Source organism: Vanellus vanellus (genome assembly GCF_965231255.1).
Source record: "Vanellus vanellus genome assembly, chromosome: 1".
NCBI classification, from domain to species: Eukaryota; Metazoa; Chordata; class Aves; order Charadriiformes; family Charadriidae; genus Vanellus; species Vanellus vanellus.
The window spans coordinates 83,105,292-83,120,911 of NC_138905.1; the positions used below are offsets into that span (position 1 = coordinate 83,105,292).

The window sequence follows — 15,620 nt, forward strand, 5'->3', positions numbered from 1 at the left end:
GAAACTGGCTGAGGATGCAATCATGCTGTATTTCATCTGTGATGGCCACCTCTTTTTCACATCATTCCATCCTGTGAAGCTTCACAACTGAGAGTGACTCTTTTGCACTCAGGACTGCATCTCACTCATTTGCAGGGCTGCACTGTGGCTTCCTTCCTTCTGTGTGATCTAATGAGCCAGGCACACCTGGTCATCCAGATGTGCAGTTGTGGTTAGCTCTGTCTGGCCTGTCTCTCCCTACTAAGGATCCATGTGAAAGGGAGTCATATCTGAAAGCACTCTTTGCAGCTACCGCCTCACTTCCCGTCCCCTCACTTCCCCAAAACACACACAGATTCAGATCCTATGTCTGGATAACGGAATCATGGAATCACGGAGTTTCAGAGTTGGAAGGGACCTCTAGAGATCATCTAGTCCAACTCCCCTGCTAAAGCAGGATTGCCCAGAGCACATTACTCAGGACTGCATCCAGGCGGGTCTTGAAAATCTCCAGGGAAGGGGACTCCACAACCTCCCTGGGCAGCCTGTGCCAGTGCTCTGTCACCCTCACCGTAAAGTAGTGTTTCCGTGTATTTGAATGCAACTTCCTGTGTTCTAACTTGTGCCCATTGCCCCTCGTCCTGTCACTTGGAACCATTGAAAAGAGCCTGGCTCCATCCTCCTTCAACCCATCCTTTAGATACTTCTAAGCATTAATAAAGTCTCCCCTCAGCCTTCTCTTCTCCAGGCTAAAGAGTCCCAGCTCTCAGCCTTTCCTCATAAGGGAGATGCTCCAATCCCTTAATCATCTTAGTTGCTCTTCGCTGGACTCGCTCCAGCAGTTCCCTGTCCCTCTTGAACTGGGGAGCCCAAAACTGGACACACTATTCCAGTTGTGGCCTCACCAGTGCAGAGTAGAGGGGGAGAATGACCTCCTTCGACCTACTGGCCACACTCTTCCCTATGCAGCCCAGGATTCCATTGGCCTTTTTGGCGACAAGGGCACATTGCTGGCTCATGGATAGTTTACTGTCTACTAGGACCCCCAGATCCTTCTCCTCAGAACTACTTCCCAGCAGGTCCACCCCTAACCTCTACTGGTGCTTTGTATTCTTCCTCCCCAGGTGCAGGACCTTGCACTTGCTTTGGTTGAACCTCATTAGGTTCTTCTCTGCCCAGCTCTCCAGCCTGTCCAGGTCACACTGGATGGCAGCACGGCCCTCTGGGGTGTCAGCCACCCCACCCAGTTTGGTATCATCAGCAAACTTGTTGAGGATACGCTCTGTCCCCTCATCCAGGTCATTGATTAATATATTAAGCAAGATTGGACTGAGTATTGACACCTGGGGGACACCACTGGTTACAGGCCTCCAACTAGACTCTGCCGCTGATCACAACCCTCTGAGTTCTGTTACTCTGTACTTGTTAATATCTCCAAGTACATACAGTGATTCTCTAAGTAATCAGTAGTGAATTCTGCATGGCAGGAATTGAGGAAGGGGAGATGGACAGGACTCTGGTCATAGCCAAGTGCTCCTGCCATCCTTCGGCAACTGACTCCACTTCAGCTATGCCCACACTGGGGCATAGCTACAGAGGAGGGATGAGAAGGAAAAAAGTTCTTGAAAATGCATGGGAAGAAAGATGTTAAATGGTTCCTGTAGGAAAAGCTCCACGTGTTACTCTCCTCCTTCCCTGCACTTAAATTCTTCCCACTTTAAATGTCAAGCATAGCATGCTGATAGTGATAGCTGTCTAAGTACCACACGGGGTCACAAGAAACATCTGTGATGAATGTAAGAAAGCTCTGTATTCTGTCTGTGACTTGTCCACCCACCTATAGGGTTGTACTAGAGACCACAGAAAGCTTTTCCATGTCTGTCGAGTCCCTAATGCTCCTATCTACAACGCCCGTCTCTGAAAGAGCTCCTTTTACTGCTCCAGATTAACTGATACGTAACCCCAGTATTCTTGCTAGAAAATAGCAGGCTTTGTCAGCAGCCAATTTTGAAGAAAATTGGCCGTTTAAAACCACATCCTAAGTAGCTGGCTATACATATTAGCCTTAGCTGACCTATATTGAAATTTACTGTCTGTCATCTCTTTGTTTCTGTAGTCTTTATCTTTAAATAATCAGCTGTTTTGTTTACTAGATGTTGGTCATGGGTACTGTATTTCCACTACATTAGCTCTACTCAGGGGAAAGTAATAGCTGTAGATTGAAGCATAAGCCGTTTGTTTTCCTGTAATGAGGAACACTCTGCTGCATGCTTTCTAACTGATTAGGTGAATTATGCTTTATTTGCCTTGAGAAGAACCATACTTAAAAGCAACTTTCTGAAGAGGAAATGAGGCAGAGAGCACACAAGGGGGAAAAAAGGCTCTATTCCGATTAATACTTCCTGAGCTGCATTTTCACACATTTGTTTATTAAGCAATTCCTGATGCTCTACTGCTGGAAATGTACCAGGCTAAAAATTAATTGCAGGTTGATTACTTTATGTCAAGGAGCTGCCCAGTTATTTCTCAGATTTGCTACAATGGCAATTCTAAAAGTAGTTACGTACCTTCCTTCCTTCAAGACTGTATTGGAGGATTTTACCAGTGGCAAAGACAAGCGGGATAAGCCCTTTCATCAGAATAAACTGCAGAGATCGGGTGTTTTTTAAAGAGTTATTTTCATGGATTTGGTACCTGCAGTAGTTTAGATTTTTGGAGGTCACTCATGTCCATTTATGATACTGCCATTGAAATCACAGGGGGTTATATGCACCAGAGTATTACTCTGTATATCTATATATAGGCTGTTCCCTAGCATTTATACACCAACAATCTGTTCAGAAGAAGGATGCTTTAAAATTATTTAACACACCCAGTGGGACACTGCTCTTTAAACAGCTTGTTGCCATGATGTTTTGCCCCTTGGCCGGTCTTGCTTAGAATAAATTGTATTTCCCTTACAGAAGCAATTCACGCTTCTACTCTCCTGAATTATGCTAAACAATCCCTTCCATTTCTTTATCTGAAAGGATGGAAGCTTTTTGCCTTTTTTCTTTTTTAACTGAACTCTCTTAACCTTAATCTTCTCAGTAGTTCATCATATATGTGATTCTTTTTGTGGGAATTCTCTGATTTTTCTCCATTTTAAATGTTCTCATAGAGTAATGCCTTGAAATGTGCATACTGAAATGTAAGTTACCATCTTTTGCTAATCCTCCTAGAGAAGCCTAATATCCCAGTGCCTATTAAACACACCTGGCCCCACTGTGCACCAGAGAAGACCATTATTTATTGAACTTACAGAAAAAAAAAAGAAAAGAAAAAAAAAGCTGGCAACATCTGGTTAAAATAGTGTAATTTGGATGCCTCAACTGATCGTTGGTTTTGTACCACAGGAGGAAAACCGGTTACCTTTCTAGATCACACTTGAAAACTTGATGCTTTCCGGGTCAGTCAACAAAGTGTTTGGCCCTGATCTGGCAGAGGGAGAACTGCGAGTGCTATCACTGAAGAGGCAGCCTGTTGCAGAAAGGAGCCACAGCGAGTCACAGACTCCGCTGATATCGTGATGAAGAGCAGTACCCCAACCTTCACCATGGCTTGCATTGCTGGGAGATGTTCATTCTGCACTTTGGAAGATGAATCCTTCACATTAGGGGAGAGCACAAGAAATAGTGTTAGATAAGGTTACCAAGCAAGCAGGAGAACTGCTTTCTTTCCTACTTGTGTTTCTCAGTAAAGTGCCGTCCTGCATGTTGCCTGTTACAGTAAGTTGGTTTTTCAGGGGCGAGGACTGATAGGTCCGAAAATGGAAGGACCACCCAGGCTTCTTTGAAAGGCAGTTATAAGACCAAACTCATGCAAGTTCCTTTTTAAAGTAGACCATGGCTTAGGCCCTCTACTTTTCATTATTTTTTATTTGCTTCACTGAAAATGCCTCCTGAGAAAGAAGCAAAGCCCTTGGCATTTTACATTGTTCAGTGGTTCCTTTATTTTTCAGCTGCACCGTTCCATAGATGTGCACTTTGCCCTTTCTTTGAGGTTTTTTGGTGTCTTTGTGGTATGGAAAAAAGTTCTGATTGGAAGATTGATAGGCAGATACCTCTCTGAACTATTACATGCTTTAAGGCAAGAGCAGAGAACACAGGGAGTTACAGATGTCCTTTGGGAAGGCAGGTCAAAGCATAAGTGGGCAGGAATAGGGAAAGAGATGCCCATCAAACACACTCAAATATAATGTTGGGAAAAATTCTAGACATCCTGTTTTCATAAGTGCTTGACAATGTAAATTGAAATCACAGAGATTAGGCTATTATTATAAAATGGAATTGCCTGAGTGTAACATAAGAAAAATTCAGCAAGTTTCAGAGTGAAATTCTCACCTCTGTTGAGGGACAGCACAGCCTATGCAGAACTTGCATCCTATTTTGAGGACGAAAATGAAAATAGCAGCTGTTAGGTTCATGTATTCTATTTTGGTCAAGGCAACAGAGTTGGCCCTGGAATGCATTACCATGCTTAAAAAGACACTGAAACCGGGATACATTACTACTGATTTCCCTCAGTTTAATTAATATTGGACAACTTGAAATCAAACACCTTTCCTTTCTCTTCACTACAGTTCTGTGGCAATTCATGTATCACTTCTGGAGTATTGTTGACTTGGCCAGTGTTTTCATGCAGTTCCAATAGTACAGCATGCCAGCCCACTTCTATCCATTGAATATATTTTTTGTTGGCCGACATCTTCTAAAAAGAAAAGATAGAGCAATCCTTAGGCCTTACAGAGTTCTTGGGGATTTATTATATGTGTTCTGGAGTTCGTCAGAATTTAGAGTCGCAATTATTGTTTACCTGCACACTAAGCATCTTCTTTATGTTAAGCACTTCTTGAGCTGTAGGAAACAGTATAGAATAAGCTGCATTTGTTTTGTCTTTAAATCTCCTTGCACTTTCCTGTAAAGTCTGAAGTCTTCAGATGCCATAAAAGAGGCAGCAGACTTTGATGAACAGCTGCTCCTGTTACCTGGTTTGATGGGGACGATGAACTGAATGTTCTTGCAATCCAGAAGGTTTCTAAAGCAGTATGCTGATTTGTGAGCTTGCATTTAGAAATTGCCTTAATCCTTCAGAGAAAGGCAGTGAATCATTGGAGGGGGTGAAAACTACAGCTGTTGAGTGTCATGTGGTAGTAGGCAATACTAGCAGTAGGCATAGAAATATTGAATTATTATCTGCAGTGGGAACATCAGGAGGAGATGGCATGTAGGCAGAATATAACTGTCCAAGTTTGAGCAAGGCTGGCACTGCAGAAGTAGTACTTTTCTTTTTATGACTGAAATGGAGAAAGGGCTGATTAATTCTTTCTCTGCCGTTGCATTATTTATGCCTAAGTAAAATAAGTATAAAATAACTCTCATTGGGTTGAGTTTTGCACCACCTTTGCAATAGAACAAAGTAATGCAGAATTCTTCCTAAAACTCTTAAAAAGATAGCTTTGGCCTCACATGTGTTCTCTAAGAAATCTTTCCATTTTGTGTCTCATCAGGGTTTGCTCATGTGTGATCTGCCATGAGATGATGCATATTTGGGCAGCCACTATAGCATCCTCTTGTTAGAAGACAAGGTTTTTACAGACATTAATGCTGCTACTACCTGGTTCTGAACATGTCGTTGGGAATTGAGTTCCTACAGTCCAGCTGGCTCTCACCTACATCTTTGTCCATGATTAGCTTTCTCACTCTAGAGATGTATTCTGTAACCTAGACTATATTGCTGAAATATGCATGTAGTTGGGTGCAACTGAGAGAAATTAAATGACATTTTCATGTCATAACTCTTATTAACTTGCTCGAGTTTCAGATTTATGAAGGATATGCAGCTGTGTGTTAAAGAAAAATACATGAAGTCAAGTACACAATGTGCTGCATAGTGGGGAAGGCGGATGATTTTCTTACCACTTCTTTATCCCTAGGAACACTGAGGTTTATCTAGATTTGGTTGTCAGATAAGCAGAAAGATGGTAGTCCCTTAGTCAAACAAGAAACTATTGCTATTAGTAAAAATTTAATCTTTCATGTGTCTTTTTTTTAGTATGTTTAATTTTTGTCACACAATTCCTGCTCTTACATAAGCACTGTGCAAGTCAAAGACAAAACAACTGCTAGGAAAACAAGAGACCGTGATAGTAAGGAGATTTTCAAACACCATGTTACTGGTGAGTAAGCTACAGAGTAGAGGAAACAACTAAAAACCACAAAGCTACTGAGAAGCCAGTTGACCCATCCTCCTGCCCCAAGGCAGGTTCACCTATTCCCTGCCTCTCCTGGCAATGCTTGTCTGGACGGTTCTCAAATGCGTCCAAAGGTGGTGGCACACAGCTTCCACCAGCAATCTGTCCCATTACTGGGACTGTCAGTTACCTTTGAAGTGTGAAATCCAGATTACACCTCTTCAGATCCCACAGCTTCTCTGTTCTATTTATTCTTTCTACCCTTCTTGTTGTCACTCTGCCCTCAAAAGGACTCTACTGTTACTCTTACTTCAGTTGAAGTTTCTCGAATATAGTAATGCTGGTCAGCAATACAAACCCCTTAGAACAGACACTTCTAAAACTCAAGATGATTTTTTTAAATCTTACTCCAGCAAACTCAAGTAGTGTTTTGAAATTCATGCTTCATCCTCTTTGCCTGTGAGATTTACCAAGTGAAAGGTCTCCAGGTGGAACCTACAGTAGCTGTCTGATTTCATGGAGCAAGCAGCACTTCACCCAGACCTGCTATACTGTTACCAGGGACTCTGAGCTACTCACAGAGTGAAAATGGGAACTGAGGAAACTGTTGATTTTACGTAGGCACTTTTCAGGTGGTGACAGTATTGATTTCCTTTTCTTTTCTGAAGGGTTGTGCACAGTTGTCTTGCTGCTCAGAGTAGCTGCTATCTTGGATCTTAGGCAAAGCAGGGAGCCAAATACTGGTTTTGGACAGGTCATCAGCTAGAATGTGTATGGAAATGTAGGGATCTTTTTAGTGGACGGATGCACAGTCTTGTCATTCTGCAGAAGACTGGGCAGAAAACTTGTATTGGAAGGAGCTATGGATCATAGTCATAGAAAAAAAAAGGCTGGAAGGCAGCTTGAGAGGCCAGCTGACTGCACATGTGTCCAATCATGCAAAATTGCTGGAAGCAGTCAGCAACCTTGGCAGTATGGGTTATTGAGGTTCCCCATCTTTCCATCCTGAAGGCAGTTCCCCACAGGACTCATGACATGAACAAAGAATGACAGTCAGCAAAGAGCATCAGAGGAAGAGGAAGAGCCAGAATGTGCCCTGCTTCCCTCCTTTCCTCAAGTCCTTTGTAGAACCATCAAGAAAATTGTTTGAGTCTAATGCTTCACAGGCTTTCCCACTCCATACTCTGCCCTCCTCCTCTTTAGTTCCTGTTATGGCCCTACAGGCAGCCTTTGAGGTCAAATAACAAGTGGTTGCAGGAGATGTGGAGATACAAGAATTTCAGTGGCTGTCCCAGGAAAAGAGTGGTGCAGAGAAGATTCATTCAACTCTTCAGGACAATGCATTACCTCCCAGATTGTTCTATTTCCCCTGTGAGGTTTTCCCATGGGAGGGAACAAGTGAATTAACTATTTTATCATCTCACCTGTGTCCTCCCTCTGAAAGAACTAGGCATTCTCTTTTGTGCCAGTTTCATTGATTGATGTAATCAGACTGGCTACTAATCAAAGTGATCTCAGTAGCCTAATTCTGTTTCTGATCTCTCTCTGTTTGTGCTTCAAGGTCTTTGACAGGGTCCGAGAAGATTGCCCTAATTTCCACGAGAAGATTAAGCCTATTAATGCTGAACTCACTCAACCTAAGCTGGCCATCAGTGCTGAAGATGAGGAGGAGCTTCTGACACGAGTCAATATTGTCTTCCACTGTGCAGCAACAGTTCGTTTTGATGAACCCCTGAAGTATGTCCTGCTTTCTGTATTTGCTAAGCATGATTCAGAATGCACAATAGCCCATAACATACGATTCAGTGCATCTTTTGTATAGCTGCGGCAGTAATTCTCCATTTACGTTTTCATGCTACATGTGGTTCTGTGCTGAATGTGCAATGTAAGTGCTCTGAAAATGTCATGTGCACATGCACATCAAAAATAAAATATCTTGGCAGATTTCCATGGGAACAGAAGGAAGTACAGCAAGCTTGGGTTGTAATATAGTAAGGGAGTTAAGTATGACCTAAAATTGGGATAGGGAAAAATGTGTTTTAGGTCAAGAGGGAGATGTTTTGGCAGAACTAGCTGGAGACAGCTTGAAGGGAAACTATGTTGTGTCTGTCTCTAAAGCTAGTGTTAATGGCCTTTCTTTGTCACTGAATAACTGAAGAAGGAAATGAGATGTTGTTTAAAAAAATAGCCTATCACAAGCTTTAAAATACCCAACACTTGGTGTAATTAACTGTTTAAAATAAATGCTCAATTTCTGAAGGAGCTCCCTTGGGAGTGCCTGTACAGGCGGGCTTTCCATTGAGAAAGAACAGCAGAAATAAGCCACTAAACCGAGATTGGATATCTAAGTGCTTCTATGCAAGTTGTAAAGGTCAAGAAACTGAGGTGGATGATGATCATCTGGATTGCCAGATCTTTACAGTTTTTTGAAAAATGCTACAGCTGTGAGAGTAGAAAACACAATTATTAATGTCAGTCTTCATTAGATCATATGTAGGCTAAGTAGATAACCACTGTGTCCACCGTAAGTAATTGCTTTTTGCAACAACTGGTTAGAGAACCCACCAGAAAGGATGCAACTCTTGATTTAACCTTGAGCCATATTTAGAACCTGGCTTAAAATCTAAGTAGCAAAGCACTGCACTGCATTAATAGCCAGAAATGTTTTTAAATCAGTAAACGAGTGAACATGCTATAAAAATACATCGCAGTGGCATGTAACAGCAAAGGGAAACTATGTTTTTAATAAGGAGGATAGCTAGAAAAAAGTTTAAAGAAAAAGTTAAAATGGTCATCTGCTTGTAGGCAGTGTAGAAGCTATTTAAAGGCTGATTGCATGTGATCTGTCAAAATCTATCTAACAGAACAAGGAAAATCTAGTATGATTAAACGGCAAAGTACAAGTAGTTGTTAAAATCATATTATTCCTGTCTGAATGAGAAAATATATCATATGGGTAAAAGTTCTAGCAGGTTAAATGTGAAAGCACAATACTGCAGCTCAAAGAAAAATTTAGAGCAACAGTTTGCTAATGACACAAAAAATAAAAATAAAAATGTTTTTTAAACATGGTAAAAGCCCAAAACCTACCACAGACTATGTAGAGCTGATAGATAAGGGAGGTGCAAAAGCAATGCTATCAAGATACTAGAAAAGCAGCAACACAGAAACTAAATGAATTACTGGCATCAACATGCAGTACATTTAGGGAATTCTCCAGATGGAAACTGTTACATTGAAGTATTAGTAGATGCGGTTTAAATATAAATAGAAAAAATAAAGAGTAACAAATCACAAGGGTTAGGTGGCATTCCCTGAGAAGGCAAAAGGGACTCAGCATCTCAGCAGAAATCCATGCTGGGCCCATATTCTGAGCGCAATTCTGTTCACCCCATCTCAGAAGGGATACAATCAAATAAAAATGCACATGCAAGAGTAACTTTCATATGATGGGACGCTAAAGTAGAAGTATTCATCCTGCTAAAAGGGCAGGAGGAAATAGAAATCTATTGCAAACACTATTCTTTAATGGCAACATGATAAAAAAATAGTGTCTCTGGCTTTAGATATTGTGATCCAAACTAATCATACTTTTGGCTTCTGATTTCATTCATCTGGACTATTTACAATTTCTCTTCAATGTCAGTGTAATTAATTTCTTTCATGTACGCTGTACCTGATAGCATTATTCATAATCTTGTACATGTTGTTGAAAGCTTCTACTCCTGGGCTGAACAGATTGCATATTTCTTAGCTTTCTCCTTTCTCTGCAGGAAAGTGTCGTTCTTCCATTACAAAGCATACAAAAAAGTTGAATGTCTGTTCACTGAGATCCATTGCAGATACTCTCTAGGACAGCTTCCAGCTATGCTGGGTGCTTCATGGTCAACCTTGCTAACCAGGACTTTGTTTTCTCTCAGACTGATCAGTCCTCTTCTCCATTCCTTCAGAATTTAATCTGTTATCTCTAATTGTGTCTTCTTTCAGTATGAATCTGTTTTTCTGGGCCCAAGGACCCTTTGCTACTTACTGAAACCAATGCGTTTATCTGGTTTAGCAGTGGTCCCTTAAGGAGCGAGTTGAATGGGGACCGTAGGAACCGTAATGCCTCAGTGGTCATGCGTATTGGAAATATTTGTTCCAGGAGGGGGTGGCAAGTATGTCAGATTTAGAGATTTTAGTGAAACGTTACCTCTGATCTTTTGATTTGAGTAAAAACATTTGAGAGACATTCTGTGGCCAGAACAGTGGATCCAACAGCATTGGTCAGAAATCTGGTTTAACCCTTGCGTTTCATTGAAGCTTTCTGCTCTGCTGTGACCCCTTCTCTCCCCTTACTTCCCTTTTCATTATTATTATTATTACACGCTCATCTTTCATATATTTTTTCCTATGAAATGCGGTTTTTTTCTCTTTCCCCTGCCCTCTTTAGACATGCCCTGCAACTGAATGCAATGGGCACACAGCGGCTTCTAGAACTGGCCCGGCAGATGCAGAACCTCGAGGCCTTCATCCACATCTCCACCGCCTATGCAAACTGTGTCCGGAAATGCATAGATGAAGTCATCTACCCACCCCCAGCTGAACCCAAGAAGCTCTTCGATTTAGTAGAGTAAGTAGGAACTGCATCGCCTCTTCTGACATTGTTTTTGCTTCATTCTGCAGAAGACCTCTGAATTGTTCACATAACCTGTCCGGTGGGATTTCTTTCTGAGCTTAAGAATATTTTTCCAAATACAAAAGTATTAGAAAATAACATAAACCACACTTAATAACCCTGTGGTTTCACCTACCTCTAAATTTTAGCACACACTATTTTTAAAAAGACTGTGATTTCATGAGAGTCCGGCATTAAGTTATGCATGAATGTGTTTGTTACCAGGAGTGGAGTTGTGTTGCTGTTTTCTGCAAGACTCAACTCTGTTGATACCTTAATAAGAACTGAAATTTTTCATATACATTTCTATACATCTCTGTATACATTTCTTCATCTCTTCAGCTTCCCAACATTGTTGCCACTTACTTCAACAATCCTGTGGTATTAAACCAGAGTTATATGGGGATGAGTCAGAAACAGGCTGTTTTAGAGAGTTCAGCATGAGAATGACTTTGAGGGAACAACAAAAAAGTTTGTTTAACTGAATTTACCGAAATGAAGAATAATTAGAAAGAATAACAAAATCTGCTGATAAAGGCCCCAGGACACCTTCCCCTCTGAGAATTTTCCCACAGCTGTAACTTTGTTTTCAATTATTGTTTTCAATTATTTTCTAGTGGTATTCCACTTGTGTGATATAAGCAACTGACCTGTGAACTAGTAACCCAAAGAGCTGGTATAAAATCATTCTTCTCCTTGATTCAGGGTAATAGGAGATGAGATTAATTAATGTCCACTAGGAGAACCACTAAGTCTTCATTTTAAAAAATTGTTTGTCTAAAGAAATAATTTCACTGTCTAAGCGCTACTCCAGAAAATTTAGTACAAATCAGTGTTTTCTGTTTGAATTTCTCCAGTAGCCCATATTCTTGCATATGTTTACTTCCAGCTAGTAGTCATCTATCATTTACCATTTATTCAGCAAGTTGAGCATGATCAAAACATAAGAAACGCCCTAGTGCATTAGAGCAATAGACTGCTTGGACTAATATCTTGCCCTCAACAGTGGCACTGGGAGATGCTGTTTAGGGTAACTACACCCACCTGGATACTTTTTGCAATCTGTTCCCCTTGTAGCCTCCCAGAAAACAGAACTGTTGTATGAGGGGTGTTGTGTCCTATTCTTTTCTGATATGTTTTTGAATCCACTAATTTGTTTAATCTCTTTTTGATCTTTCTGGTACTCGGCCACTGCAGCTCCCTGTGGCAGCAGGTTCCAGAAGTTTACTAGCTAACTGCTGTGTAAAGACGAGCTTTCTTTTATCTGTTTCAAACTGTAATACTAGTAGTTTCATTGCATGTCCCATAGTTGTAGCATTGGAGTCTCTGCAGCATTTGCCCTATTCACTGCCTCTGCAATTCTGTAAATCTGGATTGCATTCACCCTGGACCTTCTCTTCTGTGGACTGAAAAGACTTAGCCTTTTTACCATCTCCTCATATGCCTGTGCTGGTTTTGGCTGGGATAGAATTAATTTTCTTCATAGATGCTAGTATGAGGCTATGTTGTGAATTTGTGCTGAAAACAGTGTTGATAATAGAAGGATGTTTTAGTTATTACTGAGCAGCGCTTACAGAGAGTCAAGGCTGCTTCTGCTCCTCACACCACCCCGCCAGCGAGTAGGCTGGGGGTGCACAAACAGTTGGGAGGAGGCACAGCTGGGAGAACTGACCCCAGTTGACCAAAGGATATTCCATACCATATGACATCATGCTCAGTATATAAAGCTGGGGGAAGAAGAAGGAAGGGGGAGATGCCTGGAGTTATGGCCTTTGTCTTCCCAAGTAACTATTACATGTGATGGATCCCTGCTTTCCTGGAGGTGGCTGAATACCTGCCTACGGGCTGGAAGCAGTGAACAAATTCCTTGTTTTGCTTTGCTTGTGCGCACAGCTTTTGCTTTATCTATTAAACTGTCTTTAGCTGTGTGATGCTTCGTTGCCAGCTAGGGTTAAACCATGACAATGCCAACGGATCTGTCTCCTTGATGATTTTAGTTGCCCTTCCTCTCTGCTTCTTTTCAAGCCCACCCGCTCCCTGAGGTGCAAGGGCCAGTCAGAACTGCATGCAGTACTCAAGGTGTGGTCACTCAAAGTTTTATTTAAATAGCTTCAAAATGACACCATTGGTCTTGTCTCAGTACCTGATGATGTCCAACTTTTCATTGACTTTTTTGTCTGCTGCTACTCATTGACTTGGAGATTTCATAGAGCTGTCAGCTGTGCTTCCAAGAGCTCTTGCTGAGCTGCAACTGCCAGTTCTGAGTTCAGAAACCTCTCAGACCAGTTTAGACAGCTTTACCCTAAATGCATTACCTTACCTTTATTTACAGTGAAGCTAAGCTGCCACCTTTTTGCCCACTGACTCAGTTTTACAATGTCCTTTGGAGTTCGTCAGTATCAATATCACAATTCACTGTCCCCAAAAGCTTACCATCACTTGCAACTTTGGAAGCAATTAGTGTTGATGGCTCAGATAAAAAAAGACTTCAGCAAAGGCCTGAATGCTAAGCAGAAATGTGCAGAAATGCCTGGCTACCCCAGAGGTGGCTAATTCAGCTGTTTTGTATTGGACACTAAGTATTTATTTATTGTAGTTTGCATGTGTAGCAGAGAGTGTGATGTTTGAAAGAAAGGTTGAGTGATAGAGGATGGGCTTTCAGATGTGGTCTTTGTTATGTTTATCTTAGTTGTATGTTTGCTTGCTTTTTCTTAGTCACATAATTAGAGATGGGTTTTCTCTTTTACTAGATTTTTGAATTTGTTCTGCAGTTTTTCGTATGATGTCCCATACTTCAGAAGTTCACAACCTTCTGGTACTCCCGGTGAGAAAGAAGTCACAGCATGTGCTCAGCTAGGGTGGCATCTGTTTGTTTACAGTGTTTGCAGGTAGCGTTATAATTCCTCACAGCAAAGACAACCACTGCCTTTAAAGGCATTGAAACCAGGTGAGCCTTGTTGAAATTCACTGTCATCAGGGTCATTGGTTTGGAAGACATTTTGCAGATCAAAGGCAATATATGAAGGAGATGCATGGGGCTGCAGAGCATGTGGAGGAGCAGGATGGGGGAAGTTCCTGTGATGTTAGGATGACATAGAATTGTAGAATGGTTAGAGTTGGAAGGGACCTTGAAGATCATATAGTTCCAACTCCCCTGCCATGGGCAGGGACACCTTCCACTTGACTAGGCATGATACAGACAGAATGGGATAGAGAAAACTGAGAGACTGTGAAGGGGATTACTTGGAGAGGGAGAAGACAAAGCAGGGTTGGAAGGAGATGGGAAAGGTGCACCTTTTATTATTCACATAAGTGGTATGCTATTATTTCACATAAGTGAAATAAGTTATTATTCACAAGTGGAAGAAAAAATATGTGGATAACTGGGTACAGAAAGTTTCAGAGAAAAGCAATTAACAGATATCAGAATGTCACCTTTAAAAAGGTGGGGGAGGAAAAAAAGGAGACAAGGAAATTCAAACAACCCCTGTCTTAAAGTGCTCTTCTGCAAATACATTAAGAGGCGTGATCACACAGCTGGATGCAATAATATCCATTTAATGATGCTTGTGGCCATGCAATTGATATGTGCTTATTCAGTTGAAATTCCAAGTAGGACTCCCAGCTGTTTCTTTTTCTGTTCTTATCCTCCTATTACATCCCTGCTTTTCAGTATTTTGATATTTAACCTGCAAGTAAAGCCTTAGGCCTAATCTGTGTAAACCAAAAGTCACATTTCTCACTGCTGCCAGGCCAATAGAGGAAACATCAAGCAAGGTTTGCCTTAATCTAAAGCTGAGGGAAATCAGCTTTGAAGGGTGTGCTGAGGTAAGGAACACAGTGAAGTGTGGGCTGAAGCAGAACTGTTTTCATTATTGCAGAAAATGTAGATTCGTCATCACTTACAAGAAAGAGTGTCGTCTTAATGCAAAGTGATTAACACAGAAAGTTATGTTTTTCTATGGCCGAGTAATTGGTGCAAATATGTGGTGAAAGATGAGGTTACTAATTGTTTAATTTGCATCTCTTGTTTCTATGGGGCAATTGAAGCAGTGAGCAAAAGCAGTAGCTTTGTAATTTAGCATTTCAAAATCTTCAAAGTAGGTCACAGGGAAGTAGGAACAGTTCAGCAGGGCTGCTGAACTGTCAGCTCGGCACTCTTGTGGTGGTAAAGCTGGTAGATCGAATCACCTGGTAGGTTGGTAACTTTGATACAGGCAGGACCGTGCTCCTCTAGATGACCACTTAAAATAATGCAGAGGCCTGTCTGGAAGGATGAGGACAAGGGGAAATTGCTTATTGCTTCTCTTTTTACTTCTACACCTGTCTTTGGTTTGTGAGAAACACTAAACTATGAGCCCCTATTGTTAATAAAAAAAAAAAAAAAAAAGAAGACAGGAGGAGGGAAAAGAGACTGCTATGCAGTTTAATCTGAGTTCCTGAATGAACCCAGTCTTCCTCCAGGCTCCACAGAAATAGACGTCTCCATTTGGTAGCCTCATAATTAATTACTCGACAGATTCAAACAATGGTAATTTATCTGAGGCCCTGAGGAGGCTGGGTTCAATGGCTGCCTAAACAGGCTTTGTAAATTAAGTCAATATTGCGTGCTGCTTATAGCCTCTGCGTAGTTCAACTTCATATTTTATGCTTAAACAACTTTTCTGCCTTGTTTCTGAAATGTGGGACTAGGGTTACAAAGGTAGGTATCTGTGCCTCCATAAGGCTTTTTTTATTTAAAAAAAAAAAAAA

The 15,620-nt window shown here is 41.3% G+C and overlaps 1 protein-coding gene across 1 annotated transcript in view; it reads left to right on the plus strand.

Annotated features, from left to right (window-relative positions):
* The window catches only part of FAR2 (fatty acyl-CoA reductase 2), a gene marked incomplete at its 5' end in the record, with an annotated part of 81,739 nt that overhangs the window by 40,054 nt on the left and 26,065 nt on the right, over nt 1-15,620 (plus strand). Inside the window, 2 exons of the mRNA XM_082493499.1 lie at nt 7,773-7,948; nt 10,644-10,823. Coding sequence (XP_082349625.1) covers nt 7,773-7,948; nt 10,644-10,823 — 356 coding nt within the window. The remainder of the gene's footprint in view (nt 1-7,772; nt 7,949-10,643; nt 10,824-15,620) is intronic.